The sequence below is a fragment of the Malaclemys terrapin genome, chromosome 3 (genome assembly GCF_027887155.1).
Source record: "Malaclemys terrapin pileata isolate rMalTer1 chromosome 3, rMalTer1.hap1, whole genome shotgun sequence".
NCBI lineage: Eukaryota > Metazoa > Chordata > Testudines > Emydidae > Malaclemys > Malaclemys terrapin.
The window spans coordinates 12198220-12217857 of NC_071507.1; the positions used below are offsets into that span (position 1 = coordinate 12198220).

Here is a 19638-nt window from a genome sequence, read left to right on the forward strand (position 1 = left end):
ATGCTGGCAGGTGTGGAGAGCATGTAGAAATACCAGAAGGCCGTGTTGTGCAGTTACTCATCTACCCTGACACCTCTCTTGTGCAGAAATCAGCCAGGTTCAAATCTGCCACCACTCTGATTCAGTCTAGGTTGATGACCATTTAAGAAAAAGGAAACTTTTAGCAGCAATTCACACACACTGTTCCCAACCAAAGCTCTGACTCCTTTATCAGGCCCAGATGACGCACGGTCTTTGGTTTCCCAAGATGCAGACTGATGAAAGCAAACTGGCCAAAGCTCAGCTCAGTTAAGGCAGAGGTATAACTGGCTGGTTAAAGGTAGTAACTAGAGTGCTTAAAGAGGTTTGCTCCAGGGAAACCATTAGATCCCATAGTGCTCCCGAAGTCACAGGTACCTCTAAGGGCCAAAAATACCTTTCTCCATCTTGTTTGTTGTGCACTTGTGACCATTTCTCTTGGATGCAGATGCTGCCATAGTTACTCATGCCTTTGTCCCCCTCCAGGAATAAGATTGTTTTGTTTTGCTGTATCTTTTTTTTTTTATTTTTTTAAATAGCACATTAAAAGTGAGTCAAAAATAGGGCTTTGTATGGAATGACTGTTACACTGAAATAAGATTTGCTTGGCACTTTATATATGGTCAGAGTAAGGTTGAGTTTAACGTTATCCGTGTGATTGCTTTGGGTATTGCCATTTTAATTCTTCCCACTGTCCATTATGGGAGGAATTTACAACTGAAGTCAGTGCTTGAGTTTTTGCATACATGAGTGGGGAGGGGGACTTAAGGGGATACGCCAGGGGTCCCCACTACTCACTTCTGCGTTTCTTAAAAAGGAAGAGAGCTGGAACACCATTCAGCTTCCCCAGAGCCTCTTCCCCACAAGACATATTACCATCTCCGCCAAAATTTGAGGGCTGACTACAATGCTCAATATTGGACATTAATTCCTCCCACTCAAACACAAAGAGGAATTAAACAGCAACAATGAAAGATATGTGACCATTATTCTACTAACACACATTTCTAACTTTACTCTCATGAGTGGTATCGGGGAAGTCAGTCAGACCACCCACATGAGCAAAGTTACATGTTGTAAGTGTTGGCAAGATTGGGGCCTATTTTTTTTGTTTTAAAATTAAGGCCTACATTTTCAAGAGCAACTTGCGGTGCCCAAATGGAGACACCTTAAAGAGTCTCAATTTTCAGAGAATAGGTGCTCCACACTTCCTGAAAATCAGACACCTTTATAAGGACTCAAGTTGGGCAGCCAAGTGTTGTGATCCCAAAAGTCACTAATCATTTTTGAAAATTGAATCCTAAACAAAATAGCCCATGGGAAATGGCTAGAGGTGATCTTACCAAAAAATGAGGCCAGGCTAATGCCCAAATTATACATGATTTTGGCATAACTGTCCAGCCTGTCTCCCCACTGCGCCATTAAAAAAGATCTGCAGTAATTGCCCAAAACATCTGGGGGCAAATGCTAAGAAATTGACCAATGCCAGAATCTCCTCTACTCTTCTTGAATCTCTCTTCCAGCTCAGACAACATGTTAAGTAAGGCTTGATTTTGCCCTCCTCACCAAAGCCACTGAGCAACCTCACTAATTTATCTCCTAGCAGAGTGAAATGGGTGCTTTCCTGACTTCTGCTTCTCTTTCACCCTCTTTGCTTTCTCTCCCTTTTGGGCTTTCACAGTTTTGTGCGCTCCTGACCTTACTGACCGACTGTAGTGGCTTCTCTGCCGGCATCCATTAGGGTTCTCCAGTCTTCTTCCGCCATGCCATGGGTTCCCTAATTCTTTTGTAGTGTAATCTGCATTACTAGAGGGGAGCAAAGAGAGGCAGTCACATCAACCACCTCCCTTTCAATTTGCAGTCACATAATGTCCCTGTGGCAATTACAGACATTTATTTGGAAGAGTAGTATTAGGAAAGTAATGTAATTAAGCAGCAGAAAGCAAGGAAGCGCAAGCAATATATAGCCAGGTAGCTCACCACAGACCACCAGCAAGCGCTTCACAATTTTGCAATTTTTTGCTGTATACACACTGGGGCACCTCATACAGCTCCAATTAGATGCACCTCTCCATCCCAGTCCAGATCTTGTTCACTCTATCCATTTCTCAGACATCTCCTTTCAGATGTCCCACTGCTCTCCACAATTGAACTGCTGAATTCTGAGGAAGTTTTTTAAGATGCCCAAATGATTAGTAAGGGGACACTGGTACCAAGCTTGATAAAACGGTCATCTAACTCCTCAAAAGTAGGGTCTTAAAGCTTGCAGGCTGAGATTAATTCTTGATGGAATTCCACTGCAGGTGATGGATTTATTCCTAGGATGAATTTGACTATCAATGTTACTGCCATTAACATCCAGGTGGCTTCAAGCATTCAGTGCAGCTAATGAGTTTAAAGACTCAATTTAATTTATTGCAAGAGTAACTTAGACTTAAGTAGTGAGCTGCAGGGGGTGGGGGTGAAGAAATGAAGATAAATATTTTTCTTTCACCTACCTGTCTGATTCAGAGGCATCTGCCTTGTTCAGTTCCTATATGGTATTCATTTCCTGTCTGCAGTCTACTGGAATACCCGTTGAGTTGTTTGAAATTGATAATCAAGTCATGCTTCTTTCATCGGCTCTAGAAAATAGTGAAAGAAGAAGGGGGGCTGTTTTTTTAAAGAATATTTTTGTATATAGATGGTGTATGTATAGTATAAGAAGCCTGGTTCTTTTACGTGTCTGCTTCCTCAGTTTCTTCCCCTTGCAACCACGCCTCTCCTCTCACCCTCCTTCCCCCCCCCCCCCCGCAACCCTCCAGGGGCAGAGGGATGACATAGCATCCTCTATAGCTTGTTTCTGAAGCAAGAAAGCTTATTACCATTGTGTATGCAGATGCAAGTTATTCCGTTGGAATTCAGTCACTCATGTGACTCTTATCCCCGATCCTTTCAAAATGGAGACACTCACATTGCATGTCCAGGCTTAAAAATATATTGCTTATATAATGGGCAAGGGAATAGATGTGGTATGTGACCTTGACCTCCTCACTTCAAGTCTCTGCCTCAGTTTCTCTGTCTAAACTGGGGAGGATATTTACCTGACATGACTGTTGCAGTGATTAGTATCTGCACAGTGCTTTGAACATATGAAACACTAATTATTATTGGCAATTGTTGCCTCCTCTTCCCTTCCTCCCACCCCCCCCAGCTGAACAAAAAAGGGGGGGGGGGAGTGGATGGGAGGGGGTAGGCAAGCAGGCTTGCAGTGGTTTGGTGGTGTGTTTTCAGTATCCAAGACGCTAGTGAGCACAGGAAACACCATGTTTTTCAAATATAACACTTGTCTGCTTTCTTGTTTCCCCATTATTAGCTTTTGATTGTGTGATGAAGTCATCCTGTAGCTTGTGACCCACATGGAATTAACACTTCCAAGTCACCAAGGAAAACATCTGCCAGATACCACAGCCAGAATATCAGACACTTCTGTAAGCCCAGGGTGAATATTTAGTGGCCTTTAAGAGGAAGGCATAGATGCAGGGAGTAATTGTTTCTTGGAAACTATAAATGGCTGAAGGCAACATTGAAAACTGTGAATTGTTTTCAAGCAAGGTCATTTTTTCCGCTTGGGAGAGATAAAAACTTCAATTATTAAACCTGGTTTACATCACTGAAATCATAGTCTTAGTGACTGAGTGGAATGAACTTGTGAAAGGTCATCTTAAAAAGCCACGAGAAGAATTTTAGATGTAGGTATCTATTGTCTTTCAATTACACTGATGCCACGCCATAAAGCACTGAATTAAACAGTTTGCACATGTAGATTTATAATTACATGCTAGCCTGTAAAAACCAGATCAAAATATTGCATTCAAACAACATTAGCACTCTGGATTTCTGGATTTTTTTTGTGGCTTTGATTCTAGCTTTCAGCAGATCCTTCCAGTCTGCTGGGACTGGCTTATTGTGTGTAAAAGATGACGTGATTTCCAAATATTGGGATAGACAAAATTCAGCCCTAGTGTAAACAGGTGCAACGCTATTGAATCTTGCTCCACACTGAGATACTGAGATGGCTAAAGGCTTGATCCAGTGCTTGTTGAAGTCAAAGGAAGGGTTCCTGTTCACTTCAGTGGGTGATGGATCCCACATCAGGTGGGCCCCGGTTGGAGTGTTGCGGTCAGTCTCTTCTCAGAAATGTGATGATGAGCAACTTCAGTGTAGTGGCACTGGTGTAAAATCCATACCAACAAGAGCAGAATCAGGTCATTGCCTTTTTTTGAAAGGGGACTTTCACAGTCAAGCAAATATGAAAGACCCCCACTATCTATACAACTGATAGTTTACTTGGAGATTCACCTCAGCAGAGGACAAGATATGTCTGTTATTGGTATTTTGTTTGGATTTAGATTGTAGTCTCTGTCCCAAAGCGATTATCTTTGTTCTGTATTTGTACAGTGCCTACCACAATGGGGTCATGTTCTGTTATAATACAGATAGTTCAGTCTCTGGTCATGTCCTTGGTGATGGCCCCTCAACCCAGGGTAAGGTTGCCAACCCTCCCGATTTCGCCGGGATGCTCCCAGAATCAGGCCAGGTCTCTTTTCTGAGTGATAAAAGCTAATTTAGACCCCATCATTTTGTATGTATAGCTGGGATTGTAGTTTCCAATGTGCATTACTCTGCACTTATCAGCACTGAGTTTCATTGAATTATGTACGTGTGCTAAGTTACCTTGAGTCATGTTTTGGTTGCTTTGGCACTTTGGGCAGTGGGACTCAGATACTATTGGAATGGGCAATGCTACAAAATCGCAAGCTAGCTAGACAGAGGTCACCTGAGCAGCCCTCAGGCCTGACTCCACATCATGAACACAGGGTAGAAAAAGATGTAGCACTAGGCAATGTAAATGGTCCCAGAGGAGGGAATAGCTAGGTCACGTTACAGTCAGTAGGGCCCAGATCCACAAAGATACTTAGGCACCTAAGTTCCAATTTCAGGCACCACTGTGATCCACAAGAGTCCTGGATAGCTGCCATCTAACCCTGTAGGGGCCAATACTCATTAGGCACCTAAACACATAAGTTGCTGCTTCTGGGCATGTTCACTGCTGCCTTACTTTAGGCATCCAGACATCTATGTCCTGCCTAAGCCTTGGTGCAATCCACATACCAGGGAAGATAGGTGGAGGAGTGTCTCTCCTATGTATGGCCTAATCCAATAGGCATGCTCAGAGGCTGCCCACTGAATCATGTCCCAGTCAAAATCTGTCCAGTGGTGGTGCTTTTGTCCACCTTATAGCTTTTAGCCCAGTGGCCAGAATGATCGCCAGGAATCTGGGTCTCCCACCTGCCTGATGGATTTGAACGGGGTCTCCCACCTCTCAGTTGAGTACCAAGCTATGAGAGATTCTGATATGGGGCTCCCTCAATCTCTCCTGAGGAAACTTTTCCACCTTGTATAAATCAATTAAATAATCAGTGGGACAGAGAGAGTGCAAGTGAGAACAACTCTATAGCATGGTGGTCCACTCCTCCTGCTCCAACAACTCCTAACATTCACCCAAGACACAACACAGGTGCCTAAGCCACCTGACACCAGGAGAGGGGTTCTTGGTTGTAGATCCCTAGCAGAGATAGGCACCTGCCTTTGAGAGAGGCTGGGCTTAGGACACACTCCTCACATTGGCATCTCCCATTGGCTAACTTAAGTGGCTCCCTGCCTCACATAATGGATCCCATTGCAAGGCACATTTCTCTCCCCATTCCTTGTATTAGGAGCCTAGCTACCTAACCGAGTCCTTGTAGATCCCATTGTCGTTCCTTTGAATTTTTTTTCTAAGCGCCTATAAGTTAAGCATTGCAATGTCTAAGTCCATTTGTGGAGCCAGGCCTAAATGGCTACATCTCATTGTACTCCACCACCCAGGAGCCGTGATGCATTGATGTCTCTGCACATCTGCTCCCACTCTATGGAGTGGTTCAGCCACGCCGTAAAGCACTGAATTAAACAGTTTGCACATGTAGATTTATAAGATGAGCAAGAGCAAAGAGACAGGAGACGGTATAGAGCTTGCATGGGATGGACGGGGAAGGCAGAATTCGTATTAACTAACTGTGTCCTTTCCTGCTTTGTCTTTTTGGTTTCATTTCAAGGGAGAGTTTTCTTATGTAGCATCCCACTGGTACAGATATTTATGCTGTGTTCACCACAGCACCCAGTTGTTAATCAGTTCAGCAGCACGCGCACACACACATGCTGAGAAAGTATCCCTGAAGCAGTGGCGTCCAACCCTTCCCGCATGAAGGCCAAACGTACTATTTCAAAGCGGTCAAGCAGCCACGAGAAATGCTTTGGGGCAGAGTCTCTACCCCATTCCGCTCAGGTATCAAAAGTCATCTGCAAGTCCTGGACCGGGTGTGGAAAGGAGTCCCTGGTGGGACTAGAGCCAGCGTAGCTGGCTTCTTACACTTCTTTTTGCACAGCTCCTTCAGCAGGGTAGTCCTAGGCCAGAGTGCATTGCACTCAAGTGTTGGCACAAGCTAGCTAGAGCAGCCCCCAGGCTGTTCTAATCCAATTATCACAAAATACCTATGAACCAAGCCCCAGAGAGATAGAGGTTTGGAGGGCATAGTTTACCTCAACAACCAGGGTGTAGTTGCTTGGAGGAGGGGAAGGAGGGGGGCCCAGGCCCACTGCACTCTTTCTCCTGCCATATATAGTACTCTGCCAGGGGTGCTGTTGGCAGAGCTCTCCAGCAGAGTAGTGGGTCTTGGAGTAAACCCACTGAAATGCAGGGGGCAGTTCGGACCTCAGAGCTATTGCTTCAGGTACATGCAGATAGATCACTGCTTTGGATACACTTGCAGTTTAAGATTTTCTTCACAGGCATAAAGGCTAGAAACTTTTAGTAGAAAACAAAAGCTGGGATTCTGGTGTGCTTATGCCTCAGTCTACCCCAGGAAGAGGAGGGACTATTTAAGTTTAAGGTAACAGGCAGCATTGGCAACTGCATCTACTCTTTCTTCATAAGGCTAAAGACTTGAGTTTTGACACGCCACCTTGCCGTTGTACTAACTTCTCACTTAGCATTACTCTCCACCTTTTCTAAGGGCTTGTTGCACATAGTAGTTGATCCAGAATAAAGGTAGAGTGTGGATTTAAAGCAGAATAGCTCTTCCTGATTAACTCCATTGTACACATGATAAAGAGCAGCCACACATGTAACTAATCAGGAATGATTCTCCATGTAGACAAGCCCTAAGCGGGAGCAGGATTGCAGTTTTTGTGCTTGCACAGACATGTGGGTAATTGGGCAGAAGTACTGCAAACTAACAGGCAGTTTTGCAATGCTTTGTGTAACACGGGGCAAGTAAATACTACTTTACTATATTATGACTGAATACAGCAGGCCAGAGCAACAGCTGATGTAAGTCCGCATAGATCCACTGATTTCAGTGGGGGTTATAATGATACAGCGGCTAGAAATTTGAGTCAAAATTTTTTAGAGAGACGCTCGAGAGCATTGCTGCCTTTGCATCTGCTTTGCTCCTTTTGCGACATATTTCTTCGCAGTGAAAGAACAGTCAGACCATTTTTGTGGATCACAGATGGGACACAAATACAAATTTTATATCCATGCAGAGCTATGCAGACAGGATATTTCTAGCTAAAATAAAGCCCTTCCCCTTCCAGGGCAAAGGAAAAGAGTCTAATTTAAAAACACTCCTTCAGTCCACTCCCACTCAGCACAGAGATTTTTTTTTTTTTTTTTTTTTTTACACTCCAGGTGGAGGAAAGTATACCCAAGATTGGGACCCTGAATTGGTAGGCTGCCCTATGCCACTATTTGCCAGAGCCACTTACTATAGTACCTTCTTCCATACACAGAAGCACTTCCTCTTCAATAGGGAAGCTCGGCCAGACACTTCCCCAATTCATAAAGAGCCACATCAGACAGCACAACAAGAAATGGTTCTGCTTCTTATATTTCATAGCAGGTCTACACTCAGTCACCTGCTCTGTCACATGATTCAGTGGGTGGGATCATAGAAACCAGGCCCACGTGAACCCGGTAAAGCCCCAGCTCACACTGTGACAGTGGGTTGTTAAGTCCTGCCTCTCTGAACCTTCCTTAGAAGTTTTAATTTGATACAATGTCATTCTAACCTTACTGTACTCAATTGTTGCATAGCATGGCTTAACACACAGTGCTAAACACCAGTTGTGTTTTAAAACCAGAGTTGGCTGCACTTCAGCCATCACTAGCTCTGAGCCTCTGGAAACATATAACAGCTCTTCAGAATCAAAACAATCTGTGAAGGCAGGTGGGGAATGAAACCTAATGACTAAAATGATTTTCTGTCAAGCCTCTAGGCCTTACTTAGTCTCTGATAGCAATATAATCTTTAATAGCATCTGAGAGGTTTCCTAATAAATAAATGTCATTAGTTCTTGGTGGTTGAGGGTACTGTACAAGGTGCATCATGAAAGTGCAGTGGTGTATTGTCAAGTTTCAGCCCATGATCTTTGAAATAGCTTGTAAAATGATGTTGGCAAAGGAGAATACCAAAAAATATAAATCAGTGCAGCTGAAGAGAGGTTTCTGTGATAAATTTCTGTGCCACTTGGGGGCTGTTTGACTTTACTTCCAAATTCATTCATCTCTAGGCTAAGGAGCTCAAGCAAACGTGCCAAAACTCACTGGCACTCTTTACAGAGCATGGTGTACGCGCCAATGAGTTCTTTAATAGCTGCTGAGTCCGATGCACTAGTGACAGTCCTGTCCACAGATAGATCACACCCACGCACTAGCTATGCTCTGAATCCAAGCAGCAGATTCTTTCCTCCTCTGATGCCAGTCATCACAAATCTCGATCAAGTCTGCCTCGCAATACCTCGCTCCATCTACAAGCTGACTCCGCCAACCAAAGCAGCATTCTGCAGTCCTTTCCCAATCATCCTCAGAGATTCCAAAAGATCTAAAAAGCAACAGAGGATCCTGTGGCACCTGTAAGACTAACAGATGTATTGGAGCATAAGCTTTCATGGGTGAATGCCCACTTCGTATTCACCCACAAAAGCTTATGCTCCAATACATCTGTTAGTCTTACAGGTGCCACAAGACCCTCTGTTGCTTTTTACAGATCCAGACTAACACGGCTACCCCTCTGATACAAAAGATCTAATGGTAGGTCTACACCCAGCCGCTAGTTTGGCGGCTGGCAATCGAAGTTCTGGGTCCGACTTATCACGTCTTGTCTGGACGCGATAAGTCGAACCAGGAAGTGCTCGCCGTCGACTGCGGTACTCCAGCTAGACGAGAGGAGTACCGCGGAGTCGACGGGGGAGCCTGCCTGCCGCGTGTGGACCGAGGTAAGTTCGAACTAAGGTACTTTGAACTTCAGCTACGTTATTCACGTAGCTGAAGTTGCGTACCTTAGTTCGATTTGGGGGTTTAGTGTAGACCAAGCCTAAGTCATCTTTGCAAGCATCCCAAAGTCTGCGCGGCGGTCTGCCTCTTTCTAGACCCTTCATGAGCTTCAGAGTGTAGCACACTCTTCAGGTTCCTATAATCTAGCATTCACTTGACATGTCCAAGCCACCTGAGTCTTTTGTTACTAATCAACATTCCCATGAATGACATACCAGTACCATTTAACACTTCCACGTTTGTTACCCCGTCTTGCCATCTTATTCAAAGAATTTTACGGAAGATCTGATATGAACGTTGTTTAGTCTTTTGGTATGTTTGGCATAAGTCATCATGTTTCTGAGCCATATACAAGAGTGAATAATACATGTCTCATAAATACAGATTTTCACTTTAGTTGACAATTTGTTATTGTTCCAGGCTCTGTCTTGCACCTAGGAACTTTTCTGCAAAAGACCAAAGTTTCTAGCTGCTTTGCTGATTCTATTAGTGAACTCAGCATCAAGATCTATATTGCTGGTAACAGTAAAGCCAAGGTAGCAAAATTGGTCAGCAACATCCAAATGAATACCATCTAAGGTGATATCTGGAACTGGTTCTGAAGAGCTGTAGTGCATGATAACAGTCTTCTTCAAGCTTATGGCTAGCCCAAAGAAGTTGCATGAATCGGAGAACTTGGTTATGAGATGTTGTAGGGCATCAACACTGTGAGCCACAAGGGTTGCATCATCTGCAAATAACAGGTCTGTTATGACGCTCTCCTAAATGCTTTTGGGTGAAAGAAAAAGTAGTTCCTCCAGGATGTCCTATCCTGCTCTGGTCCTTCCCTTTTCTTCTCTGCCTCAGCTGAACTTCCAACTCAGGAGCAGAGGTTAAAATAAGGGAGAGGAAGGACAGCTTCCCTGTCTCTGCTGAAAATATAGAGAGTGCCCCCTTCCTCTTTGGCTGATGCTATTAAAAGTAGAGGGAGTGCTCCCATTCCTGTTTCAATCCCATATTACCTCCCCCTCCCCCCACTAGGAGAGAGTGGCAGTGCAATTCTGTGCTGCTAGCTTCTCGCTGTTGTGGAGGCAGAAGAGCAAGGGGGGAAAGGTTCCAAATAATCTAATTACTAAAAAGTTCCATTGCATAGCAGATAAGGAAATTCTCCTGTCTGTAGGATTATCTCTTGCCCAACACCCTCAAATTCCCGCAGTGTCAAGGTCCCATATGGCTCACCCAACCTCTAAGTCCCATGCAGCGTGATCCCCACTAAACCCCTGTGGAGGCAATGAATTACCATTATTCCCCATTTTAAAGGTGAGGAACTAGAGCACAGCCAGATTAGGGTATGGGATTTTCAAGCACCTAAGTAACTAGGCCATGGTCACATTCTGGGTCTCAGTTCAGAGCCTTCACCACAGCACCATTCTTCCTCTTCCATTGGTCCCCTGCATCACTTGCTACGTGCCGTAGAACTCTGGCAGTGAATGAGGCGGGGGTGCTCTCCATGCTGCCACCAATGACTTAAAAATCTTTCTGCACTTGATCTTTATTTTCTTCACACTGCGCCTAAATGAACAACTGCTAATGAGAATCTGACACCTGGAACTGAGCTGTGATCCCACCCTTATCTGTGATCAGGGCAACAAGGACATTACTGTCTTCCTCAAACAAAAGCTTGCCTTAGTGTGGCAGTCTCTCTCGCTAATGAGCTGCTGGAATTGCCTTGTCATATGGCCATTAGCAATATGCTCCAGTCAGTGTATATCAGGGGTGGGCAAACTACGGCCTGGGGACCACATCCGGCCCTTCAGACATTTTAATCCGGCCCTCGAGCTCCCGCTGGGGAGCGGTAACTACGGCTTGCGCGGCTCCTGGAAGCAACGACCTGTCCTCCCTCCGCCTCCTATGCATAGGGGCTCTGCACACTGCCCCAAGCGCTGACCCCACAGCTCCCATTGGCCGGGATTGCACCTGCAGACAGGGCAGCATGCAGAGCCGCCTGGCTGCACCTTTGCGTAGGAGCCGGAGGGAGGACATGCTGCTGCTTCCACGACCTGCTTGAGGTAAGCGCCACCCGGAGCCTTGTTCCTGACCCCCTCCTGCACCCCAACCCCATGCCCTAGCCCTGATCCCCCTCCTGCCCTCTGATCCCCTGGGTCCCAGCCCAGAGACCCTCCTGTACCCCCAACCACTCATCCCCAGCCCCACCCCAGAGCCTGCACCCCCAGCTGGAGCCTTCACCCTCACCGCCCCAGTCCGGAGCCCACATCCTGAACTCCTCGTTTCTGGCCCCACCCCGGAGCCCTCACCCCCTTCCGCACCTCAACACCCAATTTCATGAGCATTCATGGCCCGCCATACAATTTCCATACCCAGATGTGACCCTCGGGCCAATAAGTTTGCCCACCCCTGGTGTATATTATACATACTTCATTGAGCTCAGAAATCTTAGTTGTTTTCCCATTTTGAAGGGTTATAAATCTATGATTCCACATGGGTTAAAGAGAATTGTTTTAGCAGGTGGCATTCATGCATAAAGGCTTAAAATTATTTTATGAAATGTAAAAGGTGTTGTGGAAGCAGAGGTTTGCTGTAATTGTTTACCTGTAGAGAGACCTGCTTAGCTCTCTCCCTCTGCGCAATTGTGAGAGTTAATAAAGCATCTGACTTGCTGTACCCAAACAAAAAGTGAGAACTGTGTTTTTCTCCGACAATGTGAATAATCCTTTTCAATGAAATGAAATACTGGCACATCTTAGGAATTTAGAGGAGATGCCTCATTTATACAAGAAACCCATCTGCCTGATTGAGAGACTTCATATCGTCAGAGAGACTGGCTGGAGATTGCTATCTCAAATGGCCCTTCTTCCAAAACAAGGCAGGCAGCTATACTTTTCCATAAAGAAATGTGGAATACAAATTGTGAACACCTTCTGCAATGAAGAGTGTTGCGTTTGAATACTTGAAGTTAAGCTTAGAGCTAGTCTACACTAGAAGCGCTACAATGGTGTAGCTGCACCGATACAGCTGCGCCGCTGTAGCCCATCTGGGGAAAACGTTCTATGCTGACAGGAGAGAGTTCTCCCGTCGGCATACTAAATCCACCTCCGCGAGAGACGGTAGCTATGTCAGCAGGAGAAGCTCTCCTGCCAACCACACCAGCACTTATGTCAGTGTAACTTATGCCGCTTGGGGGCGGGGAGGAGCTTATTCAAACTCAAAACAGACCCTATGTGACATGCACAACCAAAGTAGTGACCAGAGCGATGTGCTCTCATCAGCCAATGCTGCTTGTGAGGCGGGATGCTGAGTTTTGGACCAGCTGGAGCTTGTTTTAAAGCTCAGTGCACTCATTCCCAGTAGTAACCTGTGTGGAGGCCATAGAGGTTCAGGAGCTACTGTAACCATCTAATTGTCAGGTAGTAAGTGATGCAGCCTTCTTAACAGTCACAGCTGGAAGCCAGAATTTTTGTCCGCTGTAGCTATTTGAATCTCAAAAACAATGAGGAAACCAGAAGAACTGCCAGGCTATAACCTAACTTAACTATCAAGGGCAGTAACAGGAAATATTATGGTGCTGGCTAAATCTTGAAAGCCATTTCCTTCATCTCACCTGCATAGTCTCTGTGCTGCTCAGGGAATCCAGTCTCCATTTCCTTTCAGCCTTTGGTCTTGGCGATAACTGATGATGGTTTTATAAGGGGGACACCTGCCTGCTAAGGACTGAATTAAAACCACCATTTTATCTTACCTCGGGCACTGAATTATTGAATGGCAGTAAGCCACTCACTCCTGTTATGTGAAGGGTATTAACTTTTGTAACCCCAATTCAGGTCCGGTAGAAATATACTTGAGTCTCTTACTACCAATCCTGTGTGTCACACCTTTGTTACAAGAGCTACAGGTCAATATTGAATTTGAATTTAAACCAATGATACAGAGATATAGGGCTGTGCATATCTATTACTAATTCCCTCAGCTATGTAGTGCCTCTGACCAAATACACAGGCTGCATTAGTGTAGAAAATTAAGATGCTTCTGAAATCACAGGATAAACCCTTTATGAAGTGGATATTTAATTTTGCAATAAAAATCATTGCTAGTATCAGATACCCTGCCCCAAAACAGTATAATGTCACATTTCTTCATGGGTTTCTGTCTGTCTGAATTTATTTTATAGCAGCAATAGTGTTTTTTGTCAGACGTACATGACTGGGAAACTGTTTAATCACAGTGCTCCAAGATACTGATGTAAATTACTCATTATCTAACAGTAATCTAAAGCCTTAAACCAGTATGCCTGTCAGAAACACATACATTAGCTGAAGGTGGCTAGACTTTACAATTAATCTGTCTGCAGATAGATACTATTGTAACTGAATGATTCTCTGAGAGCTGATGCTGAGCTCTTTGGAAAATTCTAGCATTACATTTTACATACTTGGGTGCCTAGCTTTGGGATGTACATGTAAGGATTTGTATGCACCTTGCAGAATGTACAAAGACTGCCTGAGCAATGTTGTCCTGGTATTCTGCTGTTTGCACACGTTGTCTGTTTGATGATCTTCATCAATTAAAAGTTGGAGGTAGGGGTCAGAGTAGCCAAGGCTGGGTTTTATTGTTACTGTTGTTACTAATGGTGTTATCTGATTGTATTCCTTTCTCCCCAGAACACCCTGGGTGCAGATGGCCATTCTGCTCCCCAAACCAGCTTCACATTAAACCCCAAGGACAGAAGACAATATCCTGACCACCAGGCAGCACACAGGCCATTCCCCAAACAGCGATTCAGGCAGGAAAATGGACACACATCATTACAAAGAGATGGACCCAGATCCTTCCTCCTGGATCTCCCAAACTTTCCTGACCTATCAAAAGCAGACATCAATGGGCAAAACCCCAACATTCAGGTACACACTTCATTAAGACTCTGATATTTTACACACTATGGAAAATGACTTAACACAACCACATCCGCTTTAAGCTTTGCTTCAGTCCCTTAGTCACTGCCAGTTGTGCTTTCTTATACGCTTGTTCTGTGTGTTATCCCAACCCATAGTGCTGTTATGTGGAGAGATGGTCTGAATACTTTTTGCCTACCTGGATGTACCGATCCCAGTTCCCCCTGAGCCCCTTTATGAATGCCACTGACTGCACAGAGCTAGAGAGAGAATCATAGTTTTCTTGCAGATGTCTTTCTTTCATCCTCTTGTCATATAGATATTTTCCACTCTTCGGTTTTGGGCAGCGTTTTACCTCTTTTATTTTGTGGCCAACCACTGGCAATGTGACAATCAGGAAACTAGTATCTTGGAAATTATGGTCCGATTCTCATTTGTTACATTAGTGTAAATATCAACTGATTCCACAGATTACAGTGGATGACTGTAGATTAGATTCTCACCTAGAGATCAAAATCTGGCCCTCTGTTCAGAAAACAAAGAATTAAATGTTAATCTTAGCAGCAGCCACCTTGAGTAGAAAGTCCCTCTCTCCACAAAAATCTGATATGTTTTTAGTCAAAATCTTCTTGGTTTTGGAATAACTTACTACAAGTCACTTGCATTAAAGACAGAGGGTTAGGAAGGAAAAAAATAGCAATTTAATTTAGTGTCTCAAAGAAAAATCTGCATTAATAAGAAGTCATGTTTAACCAAAATAATTTAGTGAAATATTGATCTGCCTAAAACATGTGTTTACAAAAACATAATGCACTATTATAACTAGTATCAGAGGAGTAGCCGTGTTAGTCTGAATCTGTAAAAAGCAACAGAGGGTCCTGTGGCACCTTTAAGATTAACAGAAGTATTAGAGCATAAGCTTTCGTGGGTGAATGCCCACTTCATCAGACGCAAGTAATGGAAATTTCCAGAGGCAGGTATAAATCAGTATGGAGATAACGAGGTTAGTTCAATCAGGGAGGGTGAGGTGCTCTGCTAGCAGTTGAGGTGTGAACACCAAGGGAGGAGAAACTGCTTCTGTAGTTGGATAGCCATTCACAGTCTTTGTTTAATCCTGATCTGATGGTGTCAAATTTGCAAATGAACTGGAACTCAGCAGTTTCTTTTTGGAGTCTGGTCCTGAAGTTTTTTTGCTGTAAGATGGCTACCTTTACATCTGCTATTGTGTGGCCAGAGAGGTTGAAGTGTTCTCCTCCAGGTTTTTGTATATTGCCATTCCTGATATCTGACTTGTGTCCATTTATCCTCTTGCGTAGTGACTGTCCAGTTTGGCCAATGTACATAGCAGAGGGGCATTGCTGGCAAATGATGGCATATATAACATTGGTGGACGTGCAGGTGAATGAGCCGGTGATGTTGTAGCTGATCTGGTTAGGTCCTGTGATGGTGTTGCTGGTGTAAATATGTGGGCAGAGTTGGCATCGAAGTTTGTTGCATGGGTTGGTTCCTGAGTTAGAGTTGTTATGGTGCGGTGCGTGGTTGCTGGTGAGAATATGCTTAAGGTTGGCGGGTTGTCTGTGGGCGAGGACTGGCCTGCCTCACAAGTCAGATATCAGGAATGGCAATATACAAAAACCTGTAGGAGAACACTTCAACGTCCCTGGCCACACAATAGCAGATGTAAAGGTAGCCATCTTACACCTGTACCCCAATATAACGCAATCCACTATAACATGTATTCGGATATAACGCGGTAAAGCAATGCTCTGGGGGTGGCGGGGGGCGGGAGGCGCACTCCGGCGGATCAAAGCAAGTTCGATATAATGCGGTTTCACCTATAACGCGGTAAGATTTTTTGGCTCCCAAGGACAACGTTATATCGGGGTAGAGGTGTACATGCTTTCTGCTACTAGAAGCCTCCCAGTTATATATTCATGAATTCCTAGAGGAGGGTAGTCTGGGAAGCTCTACAAAGGCCTGAAGCTGCAGTTTGAGGTAAATAGTGTGCCACTATATGTGTATATATTAACAAATAACAATGTAACCCACAGAATATAGGGGGGGGGGAAATACATTCCCCGGCAGGAAAGTTATTGAATGCTTAAAGCCAAAGAATGGATAAATGAGGAGTAACATTTTCTTGGCTTCCCAATACAAATTAATAATTGTTGTCATTATGAGCTTGTTTTTCACTGGATGATGCGGCGTCTGAAAACTGGACAACACATGGAATGGTACACCAGCAGTGACCATGGGGTCTTGGGCCTGAGAAACTTAGCCTTCTCTCCCAGAAAACATTGGGCAGCAGAACCAAGATTTTATGGAAACAGGAGTCTAACTTTAGGCTCCTCAATTCATTTAGCACCTAATTCAATTTAAGCACCTAAATATGTGGCCAGAATTTCAGGCTACTTACTTAGGTGCCTAAATATGGATTTAGGAGCCCAGCTCTGGGCTCCTCTTTCTGAAAATCTTGGTCCTGCTTCCCAAAGTTTTCTGGGACATATACACAGCCCAATAATAATACCTTTAAAAATGAAGACATTTTCCCTATAAATTGTAGAAGTATACTTTACAGGCCTGAAAGTCAGCCTGTGAAAACAGTTTGAAATGATATTCCCGTGAGCCCTGTTTTATATAGCAATAAAGAAAGCAATTGTTGTATCATGTCATAGTTATGCGCTTGTCCACATTTTTGTTGTTGTTGTTATTCCTGGGGAGGTGGTGTTACAGGGAGTATAATCACAGAGTTAAGAAAACTAGCCCTGCCTCAAGGTTACTACTCTAACTACAGAGTCATTGTTGACTATAAAGGTATTGGATCCAGTGCACTAGAAACAAATAGAGCCACAAAACAGTCAGTTCTAGTTAGAAGATCTAAGCAAAAATTGTTAAATACTTAAAAAAAACCAGCTGCTAAAGTTTCACCACTCGCTGTTGTGATGTATGTAAGCCCTTTGCAAGTAATACAAAAAGGACTCTTACTGGTTTTTCTGTGATCTGCTAGCCCTGTAGAAGTTTGGCCCATTTTTCAACCCCCGCATCATTTCATGCTGAATTTGTACAGTTGTTTAGTATTGGTAAGGCAAGAGGTTGTTTAAGGGAGTAACCACAGCAGCTGTTGCCATTAGTGTACTGTGGCTGGTTTTTAGCTTGGTATCAGAGCTGCAGCCAAATGCACCATTGCACTCGAATAAACTAATTCATTGGAGGTCCTCTAAAATGTGAGGTGCTTTTTAAAATCCGTGCCATATTTCCTTTGGGAGCACCGATTTCTTTTTTTCATCCTCCTCACCGAAAAGCCCTTTTGTTGGTCTCCATTGATTTGACACATGCCAGCTCAGTAACACATGCAGACCTGCCAGTGTGGCAGGGTTACTCAGTGTAAAACAGAATTACTTCCTTCCTTCCCATTAGCAACGAAAGTGAAGTCACATCAAGGGGATGTGGCCACCTATTTATTTTCTCTTTCTGAGATTTTTCTGTCTTCCACCCCCTGCTACAACCCATCCAATGCTACCCAGCTCTGAGGGGGGTGCTGCACTTGGAACCTGATACCCCAGTTTTCATTGGAATGTTAGCTCTCCCCTGCCCTTGAATTTCAAGTCAAAGTTTCCCACTCCTGTGGACCCTAAAGGGTGCTGTACTGTTGTGTCCCATTCTACTGCTCTGCGGCTCCCCATTGCAATACAGACACCTTGGGAGTACAGCAGAAAAGGCTGGTGGTAAATGACACAAGAAGCAGCTAGCAAGGGCAAAATCCTTCTGTCTTGGCAGGTAGCGGTATTTTCTCCTCCTGTGGGAACTTGATTCTTTGTCAAGTTTCATCACACACCAACTTACTTTTTAAAACATTAATGTGAATTTACACAGACTGACAGCTGAATTCGGCAATGATGGGCATGTTAGAAATACTCGGACTCCAGAGTTGGAGAAGTGAAATCTCTGTGGAAGTATATAGTACCAGGGCCGGCTCTGGCTTTTTTGCCGCCCCAGGCAAAAAAGCCTCCCGCCGCGTGCGCCCCCCCCCCCCCCCCCCCAGTGCGGCAGGGGAGGGCACCGAGCCCGGCCGCAGGCCGCTCTCCCCAACCGGCCAGAGTGCCGGGGGGAGGGCGGCGAGCCTGCCGCGGCTCCGCTGGCGGCCGGGGCCCCGGGAGGAGGCCGGAGCGCCCTCTTCCCGGCTGGGCTCTCTGCCCTCCCAGAGCACCAGGAAGAGGGCGGCGAGCCCGCTGCGGCTCCGCTCTCCCCGGCGGCCAGAGCACCGGGAGGAGGGCGGCGAGCCCGTCGCGGCTCCGCTCTCCCCCGTGGCCAGAGCGCCAGGGGGAGGGCGGAGTGGCGGCCAGAGCGCCGGGTGGAGGGCGGCGAGCCCGCCGCGGCTCCGCTCTCCCCAGTGGCCAGAGCGCCGGGGGGAGGGCGGAGTGGTGGCCAGAGCACCGGGTGGAGGGCGGCGAGCGCGCCGCGGCTCCGCTCTCCCCCGTGGCCAGAGCGCCGGGGGGAGGGCAGAGAGCCCAGCCGGGGCTCTGCTCTCCCCGGCGGCCGGAGCCGGAGCACCGCGCCGCCCCCCTCCAGGTGCCGCCCCCAGCACAAGCTTGGTGGGCTGGTGCCTGGAGCCGGCCCTGTATAGTACACACTTTATTAATAATCCCTTTGTATCAGATGGGTTTAACACCTTGCAGTTTGCATTAGAGTGGTGTGTTTGGGAAAACTGCAGCAGAATGGTGAATGACTAAATCCATTTTCCTTAGGCCTATCAGAAAGAATAATATAACTGTTTAATAATTGGTAGAAGTGGAAGATTTTTGTATTTTAACCCAACTTTAAGAAGAAATTAATGCTACTTACTTTGAGATGTGCAATCCTTATTGTTTTAAAGTACCCTGTAATAAGACTGCATAATAACAAACACATTACAAGTATAGCAGGGATAACTAAAAATTCAAAGATCTTTTTATAATATCTTAAAAATAACTTAGTATTCTGAGTAATCTTTTTAAATTAGATTCCTATGGGACTTCAGATTACATCTGCATGATATACCCAGAGAGTTAATCGCAATGAACCGTATTACAATTAAAAAATAGCAAAGGAGGACTGATTTTGAAATAGTCCCTTTGGAAAGTCTTTTTTGTTTCCTTTTGTTTAGTTTTTGCTTTTAAAGTTAATGTGCTTTAAAAAAAAAAATCCTGTTGATATTCAGCCAGTGATAGCACCTTCCAAGCATAGCTAGTTGTCTTTAAACTGCTACAAAGCACCTTGTTTATTCCCACTTATTGGATGCACAACACTGTTTTGCTTGGATCCGTACAGCCCAGGAACTGT

At 45.0% G+C, this 19638-nt stretch overlaps 1 protein-coding gene across 1 annotated transcript in view; it reads left to right on the plus strand.

Annotated features, from left to right (window-relative positions):
* The window catches only part of ISM1 (isthmin 1), a 58550-nt gene that overhangs the window by 25126 nt on the left and 13786 nt on the right, over positions 1 to 19638 (plus strand). The window contains exon 2 of the mRNA XM_054024440.1: positions 14089 to 14328. Coding sequence (XP_053880415.1) covers positions 14089 to 14328 — 240 coding nt within the window. The remainder of the gene's footprint in view (positions 1 to 14088; positions 14329 to 19638) is intronic.